Source organism: Rhinoraja longicauda, chromosome 36, assembly GCF_053455715.1.
Source record: "Rhinoraja longicauda isolate Sanriku21f chromosome 36, sRhiLon1.1, whole genome shotgun sequence".
In the NCBI taxonomy this organism is placed as follows: domain Eukaryota; kingdom Metazoa; phylum Chordata; class Chondrichthyes; order Rajiformes; family Arhynchobatidae; genus Rhinoraja; species Rhinoraja longicauda.
In genome coordinates this window covers 6,997,476-7,021,835 of record NC_135988.1, presented here as the reverse complement: position 1 = coordinate 7,021,835, position 24,360 = coordinate 6,997,476, and the positions used below count along the sequence as shown (strand labels likewise).

Sequence of the window (24,360 nt, the reverse complement as noted above, 5' to 3'; positions counted from 1 at the left end):
GATCTTATTGAAACATATAAGATTATTAAGGGATTGGACACGCTAGGGGCAGGAAACATGTTCCCAATGTTGGGGGAGTCCAGAACCAGGGACCACAGTTTAAGAATAAGGGGGCGGCCATTTAGAACGGAGATGAGGAAAACCTTTTTCACTCAGAGAGTTGTAAATCTGTGGAATTCTCTGCCTCAGAAGGCAGTGGAGTCCAATTCTCTGGATGCTTTCAAGAGAGAGCTAGATAGAGCTCTTAATGATAGCGGAGTCAGGGGGTATGGGGAGAGGGCAGGAACGGGGTATTGATTGTGACTGATCAGCCATGATCACATTGAATGGCGGTGCTGGCTCAAAGGGCCAAATGGCCTACTCCTGCACCTATTGTCTATATTGTGAAAGTGGTTTAACATAGATCTAGTGTGGATGGGTCATCTGAAGTGTGTGAAGAAGGGTCCCGACCCCAAATGTCACTTTTCTCCAGAGATGCTGCCTGAGCCGCTGAGTTACACCAGCACTCTGGGTCTGTCTTTGGATTGGCGATCGATGGTCAGTGTGGACTCGATGGGCTGAAGGGCCCGTTTCCATGCTGTATCTTTCAATCAAAAAATCAAAAGAGGTGGTGTAAAAGATTCCCTGGTGTCCCATTTCTGAGAAGAGGAGACTTCTCCAGGGGACGATATTAATTTCTCCCATTAAAGCAAAGCAGATTATCCGGTCAATGTTTGTTGGAGTTTGTTGTGCTTTAATTGGCTTTACGTTTGGCACAGTCGTAGCTGGTAGAGATGCCTTATTATTGCGGTCAATCCTGACCTGCAGTGCTGTCTGTTTGAAGGTTGTACATTCTGCTTGTATCTGCTAGGGTTTCCCAGAGGTAACAGGCCCTTCAGCCCACCCTGTCCATGCTGACCATCGAATGGCCAACTATAATCTTCCCATTAACCAGCACTTGGTTTAGTGCAGTTTAGAGATACAGCATGAAAACAGGCCCGTCAGCCACCCAAGTCCACATTGACCAATGATCACCCGTTCACATTAGTTGTACGTCACCCCACATTATCATCCACTACCTATACACTAGGAGGCCTGTGAACCTACAAACCCTCATGTCTGAGTTGTGGGAAGAAAACGGAGAACCCGGAGGAAACCCATGCAGCCACAGGGAGAACGTACATACTCCGTAAAGGCAGAACCTGTAGTCAGGATTGAACCTGGGCCCCTGGGACTATAAGGCAGCAACTCTACCGCCGCGCCACAGTGCAGCTACTATTTAACATGAATAATTTTGCAGTCATGAGATATTGCACATCTTTTTAAGCTATGGTGGCCAGCAAGGTGGCATGTGGTAGAGTTGCTGCCTTACAGCGCCAGGAACCCGGGTTAGATCATGACTCTGGGTGCTATCTCTACGGAGTTTGTATGTTCTCCTCGTGGCCTGTATGGGTTTTTCCCCGGGTACTCCGGTTTCCTCCCACACTCCAAAGACGCTAAATTGGCTTTGGTAAAAATTGTGAGTTGTCCCTCGTGTGTAGGATGGAGTTAGCGTACGGTGATCGGCGTGGACTCGGCGAGCCAAAGTGCCTGCTTCTGCACTGTATCTCTAAACGAACCGAAACTAAAAAGCCTCCCTGTGCAAGCTGCCTGGTTTGCATTCAAAATTATTCATTTCTAATGAAGCCACATGGAGGGAACCATTATCCCCAGGAGTCCAGGCGTGTACCTTGCGATGTCCTGCTACAATTACAAGGCAAAAGCGTTGTTTGTGTGTGAGAGGGGGTAGGACTGGGTCCCAACTCACCCTGATTTGCATTCCAATAACATCAGCACGGCTGCACGCCTCAGTGACCCAAGACTGGTGCATTTTAAATGAGGCTGAGGCAACATTTGGTTTAAGTGTTCTTGCCATTCACCAAATGTCACACAGATTGAATTAAACAGCGTCGTCTATTCAAAGAAAGCTGGTTAAATTGTTCGTCATGATTAAGCACCGGCTTACGCCTTCTCCTTCAAATGAAAATTAACTTACAGGGTACTCCACTTGTTTGAATTTAATTAAGCTTGACTTTATTTTACACTGCAGTGAAAAGATGTGCCCCCTGTCAAATATCAGGTTGTCACTCAGACAGCTACGCAGATTGAGAAAATGTCCAACATTTTTAGCTGAAAGTTTCAGTTTCACTCGGCTTACTGTCATGGGTCTAGTGAATAAAACTGTAAGGTCTATGTTTATCATTAAAATGTGATCAATAAGTTTAGTTTTGCAATGTAGCATGGAAACAGACCCTTCATCCCACCAGGTCCATGCTAACCATTTATTCACAAAATGCTGGAGTAACTCAGCAGGTCAGGCAGCATCTCGGGAGAGAAGGAACGGGTTGAGACCCTTCTTCATGCTAACCATTGATCACCCATTGTCACTAGTTCTATGTTAACCCACTTTCTCATCCACTCCCTAAATATCAGAGACTAATTAACCTACAAACCCGCACGTTATAGACAATAGGTGCAGGAGGAGGCCATTCAGCCCTTCGAGCCAGCACCGCCATTCAATGTGATCATGGCTGATCATTCTCAATCAGTACCCCGTTCCTGCCTTCTCCCCATACCACCTGTCTCCGCTATCCTTAAGAGCTCTATCTAGCTCTCTCTTGAATGCAATTCAACGTTGTTGGGATGTGGGAGGAAACCGGAGCACCCGGAGGAAACCCACATGGTCACTAGGAGAATGTGCAAACTCCACATAGACAGCGCCTGAGGTCAGCATCAAACCTGGGTCTCTGGGGCAGCAGCTCTACCAGCTGAGCCTCTGTGTTTGATTCCACAGACAAAGAAGGAAGTCATTCAGCCCATTATGGTTAAACTGAAACAAGAAAGACACAAAGTGCAGGAGCAGCGGGTCAGGCAGCATCTCTGGAGAACATGGATAGGTGACGTTTTGGGTCGGGACTCCTCTTCAGACTGCAACAGTGGTTGCATTGCCTCTTTACTAGACTAATCTAATTAATAGCACTTTCGTTTCAGATTTTGAGATATAGCACGGAAACAAGGCCTTTGACCCACCGTGTCCACGCCGAGCTTCCATGTTATCAATTTTATAGAAGTCATTTAACCCCACAAACCTGCATGTCTGTTGAATGTGTGAGGAAACTGGAGCACCCGGAGATAACCCACGCGGTCCCAGGGAGAACAAAAAAGTCAGCACCCATGATCAGGATCAATGTACACATGCACATGCACACACGCATATGGCAGGCAGGGCTTACACTTTTTAAAGAAGACTCTGATCTTCCGCTTTGCTCTTCCTGCTGTACTTGAGTTTGGCTTGATTCTATCTGTAGAAGATACAACAATACCAAACAAGAACAGAACCTTCGGCCCACCGAGTCCACGCCATCCAGCACTATCCTACACACATTAGGGTCGATTTACAATTTTTACCCAAGCCAATTAACCTAGATTTTTGGAGTGTGGGAGGAAACCGGAGCACCCGGATACAACCCATGCAGTCACAGGGAGAAGGTACAAACTCCGTGCATACAGCACCCGTAGTCGGGTCCAAACCTGGGTCCCTGGCACTGTAAGGCAGCAACTCTACCACTGCGCCACCGAGCCTATCCAAATGTCTCTTAAATGCCACTATTGTATCTGCCTCAACCACCACTTCTGGCCGCCTGTTGCAGGTACTCACCACCCTTTGTGTGTTAAAAACGGTCGCCTGTATTGTGTATAGTATTATCTGAATTGATTGGATAGCATGCAAAATTCAACGTTTTCACTGTATTTCAGTACACGTACCAATAATAAACCGAAACTAAACATCCTACTGTGGTGGATATTGGAGTGGTGTACCTATTTCCAGAGTTTGCAGTTCAGCATGTGAACAACAATGTTTATTGGAGATCAGTGCAGTGTTGGAAAAGCAATCTCTCTGACAGCACACCTCTGCATACTGCTGACAAGTAACTGCCTTTACGTAATCAGGATTATCAGTCTTTAGTTCTTCTGCATTAGCTTCAGTTCTGCTTTCCAAACCCTCTTAATGTGTCCGTGGCTCATAGAAATTAGCGGGTCCTGCTGTTTCAGTGACTGCTCTGGGTAGAGACCTTGTATAATTTAGTTTATTGTCACATGTACCGAGGTACAGCAAAAAGTTTTTTTTGTTGCGTGCTATCCAGTTAGCGGAAAGACTATATGTGATTGCAATCGAACTGTCCACAGTGTACAGATATAGGATAAAGAGAATAACATTTAGTGCAAGGTAAAGTCCGATTAAAGATCGTCTGAGGGACTCCAATGAGGCAGATGGTAGCTCAGGACTGCTCTCTAGTTGGTGATAGGATGGTTCAGTTGCCTGATGACTGGGATCAGCTGGGAAGAAATCTTCTCTGGATCTGGAGCTATGGGTTTTCGCACTGCTGGAACACTTGGTTGAAGGGAGAGGGGCAAGACTGGTGCTTGATTATGCCTTTTCTGAGGCCGCATGAAGTGCAGATGGAGTCGATGGAAGGGAGGTTGGTAATGGTAGCCAGTAGTGGATAGCACGCAACAAAAGCTTTATCACCGTACCTCGGTACACGTGACAGGGCGGCAGGGTGGCGCAGCGGTAGAGTTGCTGCCTTACAGCGAAACAGCGCCTGAGACCCGGGTTCGATCCTGACTATGGGTGCTGTCTATACGGTGTATGTATGTTCTCCCCGTGGCCTGCGTGGGTTTTCTCCGAGATCTTCGGTTTCCCCCTACGCTCCAAAGACGTACAGGTTTGTAGGCTAATTGACTTGGTAAATGTTAAAAATAAATAAAAAATTGTCCCCAGTGGGTATAGGATAGTGTTAATGTGCGGGGATCGCTGGTCGGCACGGACCCGGTGGGCCGAAGGGCCTGTTTCCACGTTGTGTCTCTCAACTAAACAATAAACTAAACTGATTTATTCACAAAATGCTGGAGTAACTCAGCAGGTCAGGCAGCATCTCGGGAGAGAAGGAATGGGTGACGTTTTGGGTCGAGACCTTTCTTCAGACCCTTCCTTCTCTCCCGAGATGCTGCCTGACCTGCTGAGTTACTCCAGCATTTTGTGAATAAATCGATTTGTACCAGCATCTGCAGTTATTTTCTTATAATAAACTAAACTGAACTGGATTGGCTCCTGCTTGAAGGGCCTGGATAGAATGAATGTGGAGCGTGGTTTAAGAGTTAAGTTTTGAGACTTAAAGGAGAGGTGGGCCTTACTTGCTGGAGTTTAGATGAGGGGGGACCTCATTGAAACTTACAGAATAGTGAAAGGTCTGGATAGAGTAGATGTGGAGAGGATGTTTCCGCTAGTGGGAGAGGGCACAGCCTCAGAATAAAAGGACGTACATTTAGAAAGGAGATGAGGAGAAATTTCTTTAGTCAGAGGGTGGTGAATCTGTGGAATTCATCGCCACATACGGATGTAGAGGCCAAGTCAACCCTTGCATATCTCTGTTTCACTCTCCCCTGACTCTCAGTCTAAAGAAGGGTATCAATCCAAAATGTCACCCATTCCTATCCAGATATGCTGCCTGTCCCGCTGAGTTACTCCAGCATTTTGTGTCTATCTTTGGGTATTTTTAAGGCGCAGATTGACAGATTCATGATTGGTAAGGTGTCAGGGGTTATGGGGAGAAGGCATGAGAATGGGATTGAGAGAGGAAGATAGAACAGCGATGATTGAATGGTAGAGTAGACTTGATGGGCCGAATGGCCTAATTTTTCTCCTAGAACATATGAACTTATGAAGGGCCTGGATCGTGGCCTGGAGATTTACAGCGCTCACCCATGGTGTTTGTGGCTATGGTGGAAAGTAGTTGGGGCAGCCACCAAAATTGCAAGGATTTTGCAACCTCCTTGTATTCACTGGAGTTTAGAAGGATGAGAAGGGATCTTATAGAGATGTATAAAATTATAAAAGAACTGGACAAACTAGATGCAGGAAAAATGTTCCCAATGTTGGGGCAGTCCAGAACCAGGGGAAACAGTCCAAGAATAAAGGGGAGGCCATTTAAAACAAAGGTGAGAAGAAACTTTTTCACCCAGAGAGTTGTGAACTTGTGGAATTCTCTGCCACAAAAGGCAGTGGAGGCCAATTCACTGGATGAATTTAAAAGAGAGTTAGATGGAGCTCTAGGGGCTAGTGGAATCAAGGGATATAGGGAGAAGGTAGGCACGGGTTACTGATTGTGGATGATCAGCTATGATCGCAATGAATGACGGTGCTGGCTCGAAGGGCCAAATGGCCTCCTCCTGCACCCATTTTCTATGTTTCTAAAAGCAGGCATAAGGAACACCAGTTCCCCTTTCCCCTGTGGGTCTGAACAAAGTTTCTGATGGAGGCTTGTGGCAGAATTGCCTCCTTCTGTGCTCCATTATTCCACGTTTCACAAATTCAGGACAATCTTGCACAAAAAGATTGATATTTCTCGAGCAACTCCCACCTATCCATGATCTCCAGAGATGCTGCCCGACCTGCTGAGTTACTCCGGCACTCTGTGAAGCGTCACCTGTCCATGTTCTCCCGAGATGCTGCCTGACCCGCTGAGTTACTCCAGCATTCTGTGAAACGCACCTATCCATGTTCTCCAGAGATGCTGCCCGACCCGCTGAGTTACTCCAGCACTCTGTGAAACGCACCTATCCATGTTCTCCAGAGATGCTGCCCGACCCGCTGAGTTACCCCAGTACTCTGTGTCCTCTTGTGTAAACCAGCATCTGCAGTTCCTTGTTGCTATAGCTAATTTTGAGTTGGGTTGAGAAATGAAAAATTTAGAGTCAGCGTTTGAGCACAATTCTGCTTCCAGCAGCACATGGAAATGTGTAGGAAGGAACTGCAGATGCTGATTTAAACCAAAAAATGGACACATAAAGCTGTAGTAACTCAGTGGGTCAGGTAGCATCCCTGGAGAAAAGGAATAGGTGATGATTTAGGGGCTCCTATTCCTTTTTTCCAGAGATGCTGCCTGACCCCTGTGACCAGGTTCAGCTCAAACTCCATCATTAAGTTTGCTGATGACACTGTGGTGGTGGGCCAGATCTCTGACAACGATGAGAAGGCCTACCGGGAGGAGGTGGCTGATCTGGGACTCTGGTGTCAGGACAATAGCCTCCTCTTGAATGTCACTAAAACTAAGGAGCTGATTGTGGACTTTAGAAGGGCTCAACATCCAAGGACGTACACGCCACTGGAGATAAATGGGTCTACTGTGGATAGGGTGAGCAGTTTTAAATACTTGATAGTCCACATCAAAGAGGATCTGACATGGGCAACGCACATTGCCGCACTGGTGGGTAAGGCAAAGCAGCGCCTTTACCACCTTAGACAGCTGAGGAAATTCAGAGTGTCTCTGAGGATCCTTCATTGCTTCTACTCTGGGGCTATAGAGAGCATCCTGTCCGGCAACATTACAGTCTGGTTTGGGAACAGCTCTGCCCAGGACAGGATGGCCCTGCAGAGAGTAGTGCGTTCAGCAGAACGCACCATGGGAACTACACTCGCCCCCCTGCAGGACCTATACATCAGGAGGTGCAGATCCAGAGCAAGCAAGATTATGAGGGACCCCTGCCACCCCAGCAACGGACTGTTCCAGATGCTACGGTCAGGCAAACGCCTCCGCTGTCACGCTGTGAAAACGGAGAGGATGAGACGGAGTTTCTTCCCACAGGCCATCAGGACTGTTAACCTTTATAACTCCAGGGACTAAATGTTGTCTTCTCTGTATTAACTGTATTAACTTTATTTATATGCTGTAACTGTAATTATTTTTTGTGCACAATCCGCAGGCATTGCCACTTTCATTTCACTGCACATCGTGTATGTGCATGTGCCAAATAAACTTGACTTAACTTGACCCGCTGAGTTACTCCAGCTTTTTGTACCTGTCTTCAGCACATGGAAATATTTGTTTTGTCAGATGATTAATATCTATGCAGAGTGCATATTTAAGAGGATCAATGAGTTGGGAATCTTATTTGTCTTTGCCCCCACCCTTAACCCTCGAACTTTTCTGAAGTTGGCGGCATTGTTTACCTATCAGTTCCATCATCTTGACACACCAATGCAACACAAACTGTGGACTCCTGTTGTTGCTAGTGGTGTGGGTCCGTACTAATTAATCGCAAAGAGAATGCCGTTAGAAGACCGGCCCTTTGACTTCATGGCGAGTCCACCTAATCCCTCAGACCATATGCTCCTTGAACAAAGATTTTGTAATGTGGTGTCGCAGTGTATGAAGTCCCTCGGATTCCAACGCTGCTGTTTATATTACTGTCAGAGGGCTTGGCTACTTTGGCATTTGAAAGAGTTTTTAACTGCGACTGGGGCAATAAATTGACAATCATTCATTCCTTCCAGACAATTTGACAAGCAGTATCCCAAAACATACATGAGTCAAAGGACTTGTTCTGGAGAAAGTCTTGTGAACACTAACACCTCCGGCAGCACGGTGGCTCGGCGGTAGAGTTGCTGCCTTACAGCGCTTGCAGCGCCAGAGACCCGGGTTCGATCCCGACCATGGGCGCCGTCTGTACGGAGTTTGTACGTTCTCCCCGTGACCGCGTGGGTTTTCTCCGAGAACTTTGGTTTCCTCCCACACTCCAAAGACGTACAAGTTTGTAGGTTAATTGGCTTGATGTAAATATAAATTGTCCCCAGTGTGTGTAGGATAGTGTTAGTCGCTGGTCGATGCGGACTTGGTGGGCCAAAGGGCCTGTTTCTGCGCTGTAACTCTATAAACGAAACTGTCAATTAAAAAAGAAGCATGAATATCTAATGCATGTAATGTTCAGAAAATTCTTTGCTATTTACACTGTACAAACTCAATGGAGCATTTAATTAAACGTTTGCAAAGCTTGTGCTTGTGAGTTTTAATCTTTTAAAAAACATTTATCGATATGGATAGATTGGGTTTAGAGGCCTCTATAGGCATAATGCCAGTGAATGGAACTAGCCCAATATGTCGACTGGTTGGCATGGACAATGAAGCCAAACAAGCAGGGAACATGCAAGAACTCCACACACCTGCTCCGTCCAGAAATTGATGTATACACTGTTGAGAAAGGAGCAGTGTATATTTTGGCTAATGAATGCGTCTCAATCAGACAGGCTGCTTAACCCTGGCCATTGTCAGTCTTCTTCAGTGTGTGATTTCTTCGTTTAGAGATGCAGCATGTAAACAGGCCCTTCAGCCCACTGAGTCCATGCTGACCATCGATCGCCCGTTCACACGGTTTCTATGTTATCACACTTTCAGATCCACTCTGCGGACAATTTACAGAGGGCCAATTAACATACAAACCCCCACGTCTTTGGGGTGTGGGGGGAAACCCATGGGGTCACAGGGAGAGTGTACAAACTCCACACGGTCAGTACCCGAGGTTAGGATCGAACCCGGGTCTCCGGCGCTGAGAGGGAGTGCCTCTACCCACTGCGCCGCCATGTTTAATCCATCAAATTCTTTACCCCTTCCTTTTGTCTCCTGGCAGGAACAGCGGATGGATTGGACGGACTGAGTTGGAGTTGTTTCAGCGATCGGCGATGCCGTGGACATGCGAGGCAAAGCCCGGTCTCGGGAGAATAACCTCGGGCAGCCCCACCACCGTTACGTCATCCAGCCGCACACAACATGGGGAGTGTGAGCAGCCTCATCTCGGGGGGCAGTCTCCATGACAAGCACTGCAAAGCCTTCGAGTCCCGGAGCAAGAAACCGTCGCACCTCCAGAAGTTTATCAGGCAGCAGGACGGGCTGCTGAAGTTTGGCGGCGGGCACGAACCCATCGGCAACGGCTCCAGGTGCGAGAGAACCGAGGACTTTTTCTACATCAGCATCAGCCAAACCAACGGACTGACTGCCGCGGGCAAGCGGAAGAGCTGTGCCTCTGGCCCAGGGCCTAAGCAGGACGTACCCATCATCATGGATATTAAAGGCCCTCCACCAACACTGGTACCTGTCTCCGGCCAGCTAGAGAAGGTGAGACCCCCCTCTTCCACCAGACACCCCACATCACACACCCCACCACTCCAGCCCAAAACCACATCATGGGCTGTGAAGTTGTTTAAAAAAAAATTTGTTTTGCATCCTGACTGCATGAAAGGCGCTATATCAATGCAAAACACTTTCTATTTCATCATGGAGGAAAGTGGTGTCGTCAGAAGCAGGCCCCTCAAGGGGACTAATGGGGCCTCAGGTTCAGCTGTGTGGTATAGTGACGCTACGGTACAGTTGCTGCCTTACTGCCCCAGAGACCCGGTTTGATCCTGACTGCGGGTGCCCTCTGTACGGAGTTTGTACGTTTCTCCCTGTGACTGTGTGGGTTTTCTCCAGGTGCGCCGGTTTCCTCCAACACTCCGAAGACGCACAGATTTTTGTAGGTTAATTGGCTTCGGTAAAGATTGTAAATTGTCCCTGGTGTGTAGGCTAGTGGTAGTGTACGGGGATCTCAGATCAGCGCAGACTCGGTGGGCTGAAGGGCCTGTTTCCGCGCTGCAGCTCGGAATTCTAAAGTGTGGTTTCCAGGTACATTGATTTAAACGTGAAAATTGGACTGACTGCCAGACTGCACCTTTAAGACTGAGCAACAGTGCAATTCAGAAGTACATAAGACCATAAGGCATAGGAACAGAATTAGGTCACTTGGCTCAGAGTCTGCTCTGCCATTCGATCATGGCTAATCTATATTCCCCGCTCGACCCCATTCACCTGCCTTCTCCACATAACCTTTGACGCCCTTACCAATTAAAAACCTATCAATCTCTGCTTTAAACTGTGACTGTCCGAGTGGGGAACCACAAAGACTGGCTTCCCCCCACTGTTTCCAAGGGTTACCACAGAGAGTGAGGGTACAAGTAACGGCAGGATGCTCTGGCAATTTCTCATTTGTTCGGTGAGGAAAATCACAGTTTGGTGTCTGCCGCAAGTGAAATTTCATCCCACTACCAAACAGTTGTTTATTTTGTGATTCACAAGATATTTATAAATGATGACAACTCTGGCCTTCAATTCATCCAACCGATGACCCCTCAGTTGCTCATGCTTGTATATTTGTAATAAACGCCTATTAGGATATTATCTGAAGGGTCCCGACCAGAAACGTCACCGATCCGTGTTCTCCACAGATGCCGCCTGACCCTCTGAGCTACTCCAGCAGTTTGTGACTAACGTTGGGTATAAACCAGCGTCGGCAGTTCCTTGCTACACATACTTCCTGACCCGCTGAGTTACTCCAGCACTTTGTGTCTATCTTTGGTGTAAACCAGCATGTGCAGTTCCTTTTTATTGCAGGATATTATCTGCACTGGCTTTTAAGCTTCACCTGAACTCACCACCATATTCTTATTCACCTTTACCCCAGGTTTTCCTTCACTCCTCTTTTAACGGTCATCTCATCCACTCCCTGCGGGTGCAAATTTCACATTCGCCAAGAGGTTTCCCCTGACCGCCTTTCCCATTTTGAACTCCCTTTAATTTAGTCCTGCACATCATCTTGTTTCTCCATTGAGATACTAAAAGCACCTCATGCCGATGGCTTTTGTCGATTTGAGGCTGGCAAGTGTGCCATGTTTATGTGCTGTAAGATCGCACAAGTAGTTTTGAAATTAACGTAATGATAGAATTGAGAAGGGTCCCCACACTTCTTGGAGCGCAGGAGGATGAGGGGTGATCTTATAGGGGTGTTCAATATCATGAGAGGAATAGACAATAGGTGCAGGAGTAGGCCATTCGGCCCTTTGAGCCAGGACCGCCATTCAATGTGATCATGGCTGATCATCCACAATCAGTACCCCGTTCCTGCCCTCTCCCCATACCCCATGACTCCGCTATCATTACGAACTCTACCTAACTCTGTCTTGAAAGCATCCAGAGAATTGGCCTCCACTGCCTTCTGAGGCAGAGAATTCCACAGATTTACAGCTCTCTGAGTGAAAAAGATTTTCCTCAAATCTAAATGGCCTACCCCTTATTCTTACACCGTGGCCCCTGGTTCTGGACTCCCCAACATTGGGAACATGTTTCCTGCCTCTAGCGTGTCCAATCCCTTAATAATCTTATATGTTTCAATGAGATCCCCTCTCATCAATAGATCGGGTAAATGCAGAGTCTTTTGCCCAGAGTAGGGGAAATCGAGAACCAGAGGTCATAGGTTTAAGGTGAGGGAGGAAAGATTTAATAGGAACATGAGGGATAACCTTTTTACATAAAGTTTGGTGGGTGTATGGAACAAGCTGCTGGAGGCTGTAATTGAGGCAGGTCCTATCACAAAGTTTAAGAAACACTTCGACAGGATAGGTTTAGAGGGATAAAGGCCAAACGCAGGCAGGTGGGACTAATGTAAATGGGGCATGTTGGCTGGGGCAAGTTGGGCCGAACGGCTTGTTTCCACACTGTATTTCTCTACGACTCTATGACACAAAACATAATTTGTTTTATATCTCTCTGCATCATCGTCTATATCTCTCATTTCCCTTTCCCGTAACTTTCGGTCTGAAGAAAGGTCTCAACCCGAAACATCACCCATTCCTTTTCTCCAGAGATGTTGCCTGTCCCGCTGAGTTAGTCCAGCAGTTTGTGTCTATCTTCGGTTTTAACCAGCATCTGCAGTTCCTTCCTACACATCCCACCTATCCATGTTCTCCAGAGATGTTGCCTGACCCCAGCACTTTGTGTCCTTTTTTAAAAAATGATAGTGTTTTTTTGTAATTAATTTATTAGCCAAGTATGTAAAAACATACAAGGAATTTGATTTGTCATACACTCATACCAAAAAAGCAACAAGACACATAACTACATAAAAATTAAAATAAACATCCACCACAGCGCACTGTGATGGAAGGCAACAACAATCTTCTTCCCTCCTTGGTTGGGGCAGTTGATCCATCCAGTCGGGGAGATCGAAGCTCCCGCGTTGGGGCGGTCGAAGCTCCTGTGGTTGCAGCACCCGAAGTCGATCCCTAACCTAGGGACTGCGAGCTCCACGAAGTTAAGTCCGAAGGCTCCCGTGGTTGGAGCTCCCGAAGTCAATCCCCAGCAAAGGGACCGCTAGCTCCACGATGTTAGGCCGCAGTACGGACAGAGATACGATAAGGAAAAAGTCGCATCTCTGTCGAGGAAAGAGATTTTTTTTTAAACCCCCCCCTCCCACACATAATACAAAACTAAAGATACACTAAAACATACATTCAACAACAGACTAAAAATAACAAAAGAAAAGCACGAGACAGACTGTTGACGAGGCTGCCATCGTACGGTGCCACCCGGTGGAGCTTGCCAGAGGAATTTTAATCAGACTGATGAGTGGTAGTGTGGAATTCTCTGCGTCTATCTGATCAGGGCTTTTTAAGATTCCCCTTCAAACCCTTTGCAGAGGTCTTGTCAATCTCTGTAATAAAGATCAAGGCCGACCTATGAAAGCTACAGGTGAGATCAGTGAACCACCACACCAGGGCGGCACGGTGGCGCAGCGGTAGAGTTGCTGCCTTACAGCGAATGCAGCGCCGGAGACTCAGGTTCGATCCTGACTACGGGTGCTGTCTGCACGGAGTTTGTACGTTCTCCCCGTGACCTGCGTGGGTTTTCTCCGAGATCTTCGGTTTCCTCCCACACTCCAAAGACGTACAGGTTTGTAGGTTAATTGGCTGGGCAAATGTAAAAATTGTCCCTAGTGGGTGTAGGATAGTGTTAATGTGTGGGGATCGCTAGGCGGCGCGGACCCGGTGGGCCGAAGTGCCTGTTTCTGCGCTGTATCTAAATCTAAAAAAATCTAAAAATCTAAAAAATCTAAAAATCCTTCGCCTTACTCCTGATGAATATTCACTCCTTCCATTTCATGTCAAGGTTTAAGTTCTTGGCAATGAGAGCGTTACGTACTGAACCAAACAACCCGCACAGTGGCTCAGCTGGTAGGGCTGCTGCCTCATAGTGCCAGAGACCCAGGTATGATCCCAGCCTCACTAACTGTCCTTGTGGAGTTTGCAAGGTCTCCTTGGGTTTCTCCGGGTTCTCCAGTTTTTCCCCCACATCTCAAAGATGTACAGGTTTGTAGATTAATTAGCCTCTGTGAAAAATAAATTCCTCTGGTGTGTAGGGAGTGAGATAACAAAGAACCCATGGGGATAACGAAGGGGTGGCACGGTGGCGCAGGGGTAGAGTTGCTGCCTTACAGCACTTGCAGCGCCGGAGACCTGGGTTCGATCCCGACTAAGGGTGCTGTCTGTATGGAGTTTATACGTTCTCCCCATGGCGCGGGTTTTCTCCGAGATCTTCGGTTTCCTCCCACACACTTGTCCTTAATGTGTGTAGGATAGTGTTAATATGCGGGGATTGCTGGTCGGCGCGGACCTGGTGGGCCGAAGGGTCTGTTTCCGCGCTATATCTCTAAACTAAACTAAATCGGTGTGAATGGGTGATCGATGGCCTACATGGACTCGGAGGAATGAAGGGCCTGTCTCCATGCAGTTTCTCCAAACTAAACTCGTAGGAAGACGAACTGGGTCTTCTGTAAATCTGAAATAAAAGCAAAGATATGCTGGCAATACTGTGGAACGGGGCAAACTTTCACCAGAACAAAATATTCTCCAGCCAAAGCACTTCACGCCAATGATGGCCTATATTCTTTGTTAAAGTTTAATCAATGCTGTGATGTGGGAGAAAATGCCAGCAACCAATTGTGTGCAGAGAACGATTCCAAAGCAGCAACTTGACACTGCATATTTAATCTGCCAATTTAACGGGTAATTACCAGCTAACGATGCTGAGGATGCCAAAGATCCTGTGACAAATTAGTGGTCTGAGATCTGTTACTCTATCAATGAAGAGAGCAGATGGAACCTCTGTGTCTTGATTCTTCCGAAGTATTGGATCTCCAAGATACCGAACCTAAACAGGCTGATTATCGGTGGAAAAATTGAAAGCATGTAATATTAGAGGTGGCACAGTGGAGTTGCAGCCTCCCAGCACCAGAGACCCAGGTTCGATCTTCACCTTGAGGGGGCTGTCTGTGTGGAGTTTGCACGTTCTCCCTGTGACTCCGTGGGTTTCCACTGGGTGCCCCGGTTTCCTCCCACATCCCAAAGACGTGCGTTTTGCAGGTTAATTGACCTCTGTAAATTTCCCTAAGTGTGCAGGGAGTGGATGAGAAAGTGGGACAACACAGAGCTAATGTGAATGGTGATCAATGGTTGATGTGGGCATGCTGTATCTCTAAACAACTCAGATTAACCAAGTCCGATTATATCTCTGATAGACACAAAGTGTTGGAGTAACTCAGTCAGTCAGTCAGCATCTCTGGAGGAAAAGGCTATATGTGACATTTCAGGTCGGGACCCTTCCTCATATTGAATGTGGGGGGGAGGGGGGTGAAGAGCTGGAGGCGAAAAAAGACCAGGAACAATTAACAAATGACCTCAAGCAGGGAGGTGCCCTGGTAGGCCAATTGTTGGCTTGGTAAGGTGTGATCTCAAGGGGGATACAATTTAGTTTAGATTAGAGATACAGTGTGGAAATAGGCCCTTTCGGCCCACCAGGTCCATGCCGACCAGAGATCCCCGCACATTAAAACTATCCTATATCCACTAGGCACTTTTTTTTAACATTAACCAAGCCTATCAACCTACATACCTGTACGTCTTTGGAGTGTGGGAGGAAACCGAAGATCTCGGAGAAAACCCACGCAGGTCACGGGGAGAACGTACAAACTCCGCACAGACAGCACCTGTAGTCGGGATTGAACCCGGGTCTCCGGCGTTGCATTCACTGTAAGGCAGTAACTCTACCGCTGCGCCACCGTGCCGCATGACAATGTGAACTATAGAACTGGTTAACTGGCGAGGGTGGAGGAAGGTGGGGGGGGGGAAGGATTGTTAGTAGAAGTTACTTAAAATGAAACGATACGATAGAACTTTATTTATCCCAGGAGGGAAATTGATCTGCCAACAGTCATAAAAGCACAAGATACATGAAATGAGAGAATTCGATGTTCATATATATATATATATATATACAGCCGGAAACAGGCCTTTTCGGCCCTCCAAGTCCGTGCCGCCCAGTGATCCCCGTACATTAACACTATCCTACACCCACTAGGGACAATTTTTACATTTACCCAGCCAATTAACCTACATACCTGTACGTCTTTGGAGTGTGGGAGGAAACCGAAGATCTCGGAGAAAACCCACGCAGGTCACGGGGAGAACGTACAAACTCCTTACAGTGCAGCACCCGTAGTCAGGATCGAACCTGAGTCTCCGGCGCTGCCTTCGCTGTAAAGCAGCAACTCTACCGCTGCGCTACCGTGCCACTATTCATGCCACTATTGTTTCTCTGCAGGGCAGCAAAAGGACTGTTGTCAGGCCGACAGCAGTCAAGGCTGTGGTGCCTAGAAACGGCGCCAATCTCGACGGTCCCTTGGGAGACCAGACGGACGCGAAGCTTGCGTCTCAGGGAAGCGTCCCGAATCCGGGAAACCCTGCAGGGAAACAGCAGGGACGAGAGCAGAAGCAGACGAGCTGCTCGGGAACATTGTCGGACTCGGGTAGGAACTCCATGTCCAGCCTCCCGACACACAGCACAGGATGCAGCCGGGAGCCGGAGCCCACTGGAGCCGCCACCACCCTTCGTAGAAGGTTTGGAGGTTCAGCCCAACACATTGGTTCCGTTGGGGGCATCTTGAGAAATGGGAGCATCGTGCCCACCTCTGACGGTGGGCATTGGCCTGGCAACAAGGACCTGGGCTCCAACCACTGCAGCTCACGCCACCACCCGACCCCTTCCGCCAGCAGATCCGCGGCTCGGGATCCAGTGGTGGAACCGGCAGGAGGAGGAGTTCAGGAGTCCCTGGACAAAGTGAAGGACCAAGTCAGCCGGCTCCAACAAGAGAAGCAGCAACTGAAGGACAACTTTGCCCAACTTCTCCAGCAGTGCAGCAGCCTCAAAGCCAAATGCAAAACGTACGAACGAGAACAAACTGAATTTGGCCCAACGCTTGAAGAAATTAAATGGGAGGTAGGAACAGCGGCGTTTACAAAGAGAGAAAATAAATAATTAATGTTGTGGCCCATGCAACATAGAGTGTAGAATGCCAAGGGGAATAGGATGGGACACAAGGAACAGCAGATGCTGGTTTACAAGAACAGACACTAAGTGCTGGAGGAACTGAGCAGTTCTGGCAGCATCTTAGTTTTGGAAGGAACTACAGGTGCTGGTTTAAACCGAAGAAAGACAAAAAATGCTGGAGTAACTCAGCGGGTCAGGCAGCATCTCTGAAGAAGAGGAACAGGTAATGCTTCGGGTCAAGACCCTTCTTCAAACCTATGAAACTATAAAGCCTATTAACACTTTTTGTTCTTTTGCACATCTTTCATTCATTTGTTCTATGTACCTTTTCATATCGCTCGTTTCCCACTCCTCTGACTCTCAGTCTGAAGAAGGGTCTCGACCCCAAACGTCGCCTATTACTCTTCTCCAGAGATGCTGCCTGACCCACTGAGTTACTCCAGCATTTTGCGAGCATCTTAGTTTAGTTTATTGTCAGGCGTAGCGAGGTACAGTGAAAAGCTTTTTTTGTTGCATGCTTTCCAGTCAGTGGAAAGACTATATGTGATTACAATCAAGCTGTCCACTGTGTGCAGATGCAGGATAAAGGGAATAACATTTAGTGCAAGTTAAAATCCGACTAAAGATAGACCGAGGGTCTTGAACAGGCTACATATCAGGTCAGGACCCTTCCTTAGACTGATACAATAGACAATACACAATAGGTGCAGGAATAGGCCATTCGGCCCTTCGAGCCAGCACCACCATTCAATGTGATCATGGCTGATCATTCTCAATCATTACCCCATTCCTGCCTTCTCCCCATACCCCCTGACTCCGCTATCCTTAAGAGTACGTTCGCAACTCCAAGCTCATTGGTTGTGTGGTGATTTAAGTCTTCAGTTTGCCACGACATCATGTATTTTTGGATTTGATCTGTTAACAGAGTGGACTCGGTGGACCAAAGAGCCTGTTTCCACACTGTATCTCGGAAGACTAAAAAATCTAAAGTCATAAGGGGAGAAAAGGTGCAAGTGTGAAGCTCGAGGATGAGATGTAGGTGGAAGGGGAAAGGGAATGAAATGGAGGTCATGGGATATGATCACCCAAACACTGGTTCTATCCTACACATTACGGACACTTTACAGAAGCCAATTAACCAACAAACCTGCACGTCTTTGGGATGTGGAAGGAAACTGGAGCATCCGGAGAAAACCCATGCGGTCACAGGGAGAACGTACAAACTCCATACAGGCATCACATGTAGTCAGGATCGAACCCGGGTCTCTGGCACAGTGAGGCAGCAACTGTCCTGCTGTGCCACAGAGGGGAGGAGAGTGAGGGGGGGGGGGGGGGGGGGGGGGGGGAGGGAAAAGGGGGGGGAGGGAAAAGGGGGAGGTGAGTTGCCTGAGGTTGGAGAATTCAATACTCGCACAGTTGGGTTGTCCGCAACCCAAGCAGAATTGGAGGCGTTGTGTTTCCACTTTGCCACAGTGGGCTCTCCCTGGCTGTGGAGGTGGACCAGGATAGAGATGTTGACTTGGGTAGGGAAAGGGGAATTGAGATGGCTTGCAACTGTGAGCTCCAGCAGATCCATGGAACCCGTCTCCAACAAGAGACCATAGAACCACGTTTCATAATTTAAACACTGCAGAAAATTGGTCGACCAGGACTATGGCGCTCCCTACTCCTTGAATTGACTTACAAACCTGAATCGATTGAAAACATTTATTTGGTTATAAAACCTTACCATAAAAAAAGGTTAGTGCATGATGGATGAGAAGGTATTCTACTTGCTGCAAACAGTCTAATTTAGTGTTCCCAATGTAGAGTAATTGTGTTTCATTCATCTTCCATTAACTAAGAAGGTTGCTGCAACATGTTGTAAACCACTTTAGTCTGTGTAACTTGTGGTCCTGAATCGATTGGAAACATTTATTGGGTTTTAAAACGTTACCATGTGAAGATAGTGTAAGATGTATCACAAAGTCTTCCACTGGCTGCAATCTCATTTGCGGGTCTCCAATGCAGAGAAAATGACTTTCATTCATCTACCGTTAACAAAAAAAATAAATTGGAATAAGTTGTTGTTCAGAAGTCCATAAGTTATAGGAGCAGAATTAGGCCATTTGGCCTATCGTCTACTCTGCCGCTCAATCATGGCTGATCTATCTTTCACTCTCAACCCCATTCTTCTGTCTTCTCCCCATAAGCCCTGACACCCGTTATTAATCAAAAATCTAGTCCATCTCTGCCATAAAAATATCCATTGACTTGGCCTCCACAGCCTTCTGTGGCATTGAATCCCACAGATTCACCACCCTCTGATTGAAGAAATTCCTCGTCATCTTTCTAAAGATACGTCCTTTTATTCTGAGGCAATGGTCTCTGGTCCTGAACTCTCCCACTAGTGGAAACATCCTCTCCACATCTACTCTACCCAGGCCTTTCACTATTTGCAATAAATTATAAACCATTTTGACAAGGGGGAGTCACGGTGGCGCAGCGGTAGAGTTGTTGCCTTACAGCAAATGCAGCGCCGGAGACCCGGGTTCCATCCCGACTACGGGTGCTGTCTGTACGGAGTTTGTACGTTCTCCCCGTAACCTGCGTGGGTTTTCTCCGATATCTTTGGTTTCCTCCCACACTCCAAAGACCTACAGGTATGTAGGTTAATTGGCTTGGTAAATGTAAAAATTGTCCCTAGTGGGTGTAGGATAGTGTTAATATGCGGGGATCGCTGGTCGGTGCGGACCCGGTGGGTCGAAGGGCCTGTTTCTGTGCTGTATCTCTAAACTAAACTAAACTATTTTATTTTACATGGTTGCAGTGACCACGGCCTTGGGTTCCCCACTAGTCCATTCCTCAGTGGACGTCTAAGCACAGAGTTTAGATGGTCCATTAAACCACATGACCATGAACACAATTCTTTAAGATTCCTTTACCCCTCCTTGTCTTTGTAATCTCCTCCAAGGACTGTGTAATGCCTGTCCCAGCTCTTCACTTCATTTAGTTACTCTACGCTGCATATCTACCTTTTGCAATTCAAGTTCTCAAGCTCGGGAAATATCTTCTTTCTATTGTAAAAATCTCTCTTTGGTCAAAGATTGATCGGCGCCAAGCCTTGCTTGATCAAGAAAGGACACAAAGTGCTGGAGCATCTCATTGGGTCAGGTAGCATCCCTGGAAAACATGGATAGGTGATGTTTCGGGTCGGTACCCTTCTTCAGAATAAAACGACAAATCGCCACCTATCCTTGTTCTCCAGGGACGTTGCCTAACCCACTGAGTTCCTCCAGCACTTTGGTGCATTATTTTTGTCAGCAGCATCTGCAGTTCCTTGTTTCTACTAATCAGATCAAGCTTTGATTGGTGTCACATCGAGTTTGACAACACAGTTGTGGGGCAGTTGTGGTGCAATTGATGTTCGTGTGCATTTGAAGATTATGGACCATTACTGTTTCAGGTCTGCCAGAAGTCTGGGGTGATCTCTCTTCTAAAGCAGCAGCTGAAGGACTCGCAGACAGAGCTGGCCAACAAGACCAACGAGGTGCTGACCCTGAGGAACCAGGCGAGGGAGGCGAGAGGGAAGCTGTCCTCCCGTGAGCAGCAGGTCGAGGAGCTGCAGGGCGCAGTGCAGACCAAGGCGAGGGAGCTGGAGGTCTGCGAGAACGAGCTGCAGCGCATGCGGAATGCGGCCGAGCTGCTGCGGGACAAGGTCGGCCTGCTGGAGCACAGGGTTCGCGACCTGAAGCGCAGCTCGGTCAGCTGGAAGGAAGCGAGCTGTGGGGGCGAGGGCGACGGCCGGCCTGAACCGGCCCCGTCCCTGCGGCAGAGCCAGCAAGGGTCTGCAAACCTGCAGGGACTAGTGGACAAGTTGCAAGCCCAGCTGGAGCACGAGAAGCAGAGGAACCAGGCGCTGGCCCTCGACGCTCAGAGGGAGCGGCTGCTGTGGTGTGCGGAGAAGGAGCGGGTGATTGAATACCAGAAGCAGCTTCAGCAGAACTACCTGCGCACCCGGCGGCAGAACCTCAGCCTCGAGAGGACTGTCCAGCAGCTCTCAGTCCAGCTGGAAGCCAGAGATTGTGTGGAGAGAGTGGGACAAGGTGCTGACTCTTTTGAGGTGACAGTTGCCACTGCGATATGACACAGGGAAAAATGTCTCTCAGTGAGCAGGGTATTGACTGGCGATGGTACGCAAGCCAGTGAGTTCAAAGGTGGGAGTATGGAGAAAGGGCTGATGAAAACAGTCAATTTACTCAGAAAACAAGAGTGACACAGAAAGCTGGAGTAACTCAGGCTGAAGAAGGGTCTCAACCCGAAACGTCACCCATTCCTTCTCTCCAGAGATGCTGCCTGTCCTGCTGAGTTACTCCAGCTTTTTCTGTCTATCTTCGGCTTAAACCAGCATCTGCAGTTCCTTCCTACACACACTCAAGAAAACAAGGTCTGTTTAGAGAGTGCAGCAGACAAACCACAGCAATGCCTTCAATTAAAATAGCAACGTTTTTCCAGAAAATGACTGGGACAGTTACTTGCAACTTGCCTGCATCAAAATCGATCATTTAGAGCAATATTGTCAGCAAGGCTGGTTGACAGGAATATTGCCTAATGGTCTCAATGGCTGGTTATGGTGTTGTCATTATATACAGATTTCTGCAAATGCAGTGTTGATAACAGGGCTGTGTGTGGTGACTGGATATTTTGTGAAATGCGTCTATTGGCACGTCGATAGCATTTCTTTGAGCTACAACCGAATCAAAGTGCGCCACATTTTTGCTTTTTTTTTTGCGGACTTGGTTCCAAGTGGATTGTATGCTTTTGAACCACACTGCTCCAGCTTAGTGCGACCTGCTTGCTGCCGGTGCTGTTAAAAATGTGAAAGCAGTGAATTGTAAGTTGGGAATTATAAATGCTAATGTTTACACTTCAAACCAAGCAGAACTGAGCCAGTGGCACGACAAATCCACCTGTTAAGGGTGGGCTTCAGGGAAAAACTTTTTGTAAGCACACGGCATTATACCCCATGCCAAAGATCATTGCTCGCGCCAGCGTGGCTGTAGCACCAATTTCTAAAAAGTACTTCCAATGGATTTTCACCTGATATGAGCCTGGGCCGTCAGGATCCCAGGTGGCTGCAGCAAAATTGTTCGAGAGAAAGGATTATCAAAATGCACAATTATTGAAAACAAATAATAAAGACAAAATAAACAGAGGCACTCGGGACTGCTGTTGCTGGGATCTGTAACACACGGAGAAATGCTGAAGAAACTCTGCAAGTGAGGCAGCATCTGTGGGGGGGGATGGTGGGTCAGTGTCTCCTCAGTCAATATGAAGGCTCTCGACTGTCGATTTTCCTCCACAGATGCTGCCGGATCTGCCGAGTTCCTCCAGAAGCTCCCCTTTACTGGGGGCTAAAGGAAATGAAACAGCGGAGTTACTCCACCACCGTGTCCTTTTGAGGCGAGCAAGGTTGTGGTCGTCAGGCGCAAGGAGCTCTTGTTGTTGGTGTCCACGGTGCAGGTGTGGCCCAAATGCCACTCCTCCACCTTGGCAGTCGCCTGAGCTCGAGATCCCCTTCTATCTCATCTTGGGGATCCACAGCGGTGTGTTCAATGGGTGGCAATGCACAAGTCACCAGAGACGGGGAAATGTGTATTCAACATCACCCTCGTCCTGTGCACAAAGTGCTGGAGTAACCCAGCCGGTTCCGACCGAGGAAGAGTCCCATCCCGAAACGTCACCTATCCACGTTCTCCAGCCTTGTGCCGTGTCCTGGGATAAATAACATCGTTGTTTGCCAGGAGATCACGCCTTCCATGGACACATGCTAACAATTGCAGAGAACATTGAAGATTGAGGAACTGCAGATGCTGGTTGACCAACAAAAAAAACACACACAAAGTGCTGGAGTGGTTAAGCGGGCCTCTGGTGAACATGGACAGGTGGGGGAAATGGACACTTTAATGGAACATTACATCATTGATAATGTAGTAGTTTGGAGTTGTAATGGGGTGAGAAAAGAGCTAAAAAAAAAAGTGGGAGGAAAAAACTGGTTTTCTGCCTCCAAAAAAACAGGTACATTGCTTTAATCTCAGGTCAGAGAGCATTGCATGCATTTTCAAATGGCAGACTTTGAAAGTCAAGTAGTGCTGCCCCTAGGACTCTCCTGGTTCGTGCTACAAACAAACATTCATGGGAAGGATGCAGAGGGATCATAGTTCAATAATAATAGTGGGATGGTGTCATTCACAAAGTCTTCCTTCCAAGGTTACATTGCACTGCCAAGAACAGTGCAAGATTGATAACATCAAAGAAACCACCCCAGGCTCTTTAGATGTCTATAAGTTATCCTTCCCACTTACACTGAGCTGCACCTAACTGCCAATATCATTAGTGTTCACGACCCAGAAGCTAAGGCAATGCTTTGCATGCTGCTTCCAATTAAGCATCGCCTATGTTGTTTAGGAAGGAACTGCAGATGTTGGTTTAAACTGAAGATGGGCTATAATATTCAGTTCAGTTTAGAAATACAGCGCGGAAACGGGTCCTTCGGTCCACCGAGTCCGTGCCGACCAGTGATCCCCGCACAACATCACTATCCTACACACACTAGGGACAATTTACACTTCTACCAAGCAAATTAAACAACAAACCTGTAGGTCATTGGAGTGTGGGAGGAAACTGGAGATCCCGGAGAAAACTCACTGGGGAGAATGTACAAACTCCGTACAGACAGCAACCGGTTATTTGATGATGTGAGGCAGCAACTCTACACCACCGTGGCAGAAAAACAAAGGTGTTGCTGAACATGCGGAAGACTGCATGTGGATTCTGGACTCTATCATCGTTCCAACTGTGACTACAGGCTTGACGGCATCAACAAGTCCATGAAGTCCAACCTCTGTGTTCTACTTGCCTGATCCCTCATCTCACTGAGGTTAGAAGGGAAGTCATGTCTACGTTGGCGGTAGATGCTCTAACCAACTTTGGCAGAGGGGATAGATCAACAGTTTAGGTTTGTTACAAGCACCCTGCAAGACCATAGCAATGCATATGTCTTTGAATGCTTCAATGTCCACTCCTGTTGCAAACATTAAATTACAGTGACGATCCATATTCAGAACACGGGGCTTAGACACATCGAAATAGCCAATGGTGGAGGGGAGGTAGTAATCACGGGAGTCGATATCTGCTCCGGAGACTAGACCATAGACCAGTGCAGTACTGGACGATTCCTACACTGTCACAGGTTCCATCAATTGGCTTTGATTGATTCATTGAAAGTGGCAGCCGGCCTTTCAGCCCACCGAGTCTGTACCGACCATCAATTACC

The 24,360-nt window shown here is 47.6% G+C and overlaps 1 protein-coding gene across 1 annotated transcript; it reads left to right on the top strand.

The window, feature by feature from the left end:
• The first annotated feature begins 9,623 nt into the window (after positions 1–9,623).
• Positions 9,624–21,171, top strand: LOC144610371 (leucine zipper putative tumor suppressor 1-like). Its single transcript, XM_078428996.1, has 3 exons — positions 9,624–9,968; positions 16,320–16,994; positions 20,491–21,171. The coding sequence occupies exons 1-3, from the start codon at positions 9,624–9,626 to the stop codon at positions 21,169–21,171; spliced, it is 1,701 nt and encodes a 566-aa protein (XP_078285122.1).
• The last annotated feature ends 3,189 nt before the right edge of the window (positions 21,172–24,360 follow it).

Bases quoted from the DNA above. Each gene is read 5' to 3' on its own strand.
- LOC144610371 (XM_078428996.1), top strand. From the start codon at position 9,624: ATGGGGAGTGTGAGCAGCCTCATCTCGGGGGGCAGTCTCCATGACAAG. The intron at 9,969-16,319 runs GTGAGACCCCCC...GTTTCTCTGCAG, and splicing joins TCTCCGGCCAGCTAGAGAAG to GGCAGCAAAAGGACTGTTGT. The intron at 16,995-20,490 runs GTAGGAACAGCG...TTACTGTTTCAG, and splicing joins TTGAAGAAATTAAATGGGAG to GTCTGCCAGAAGTCTGGGGT.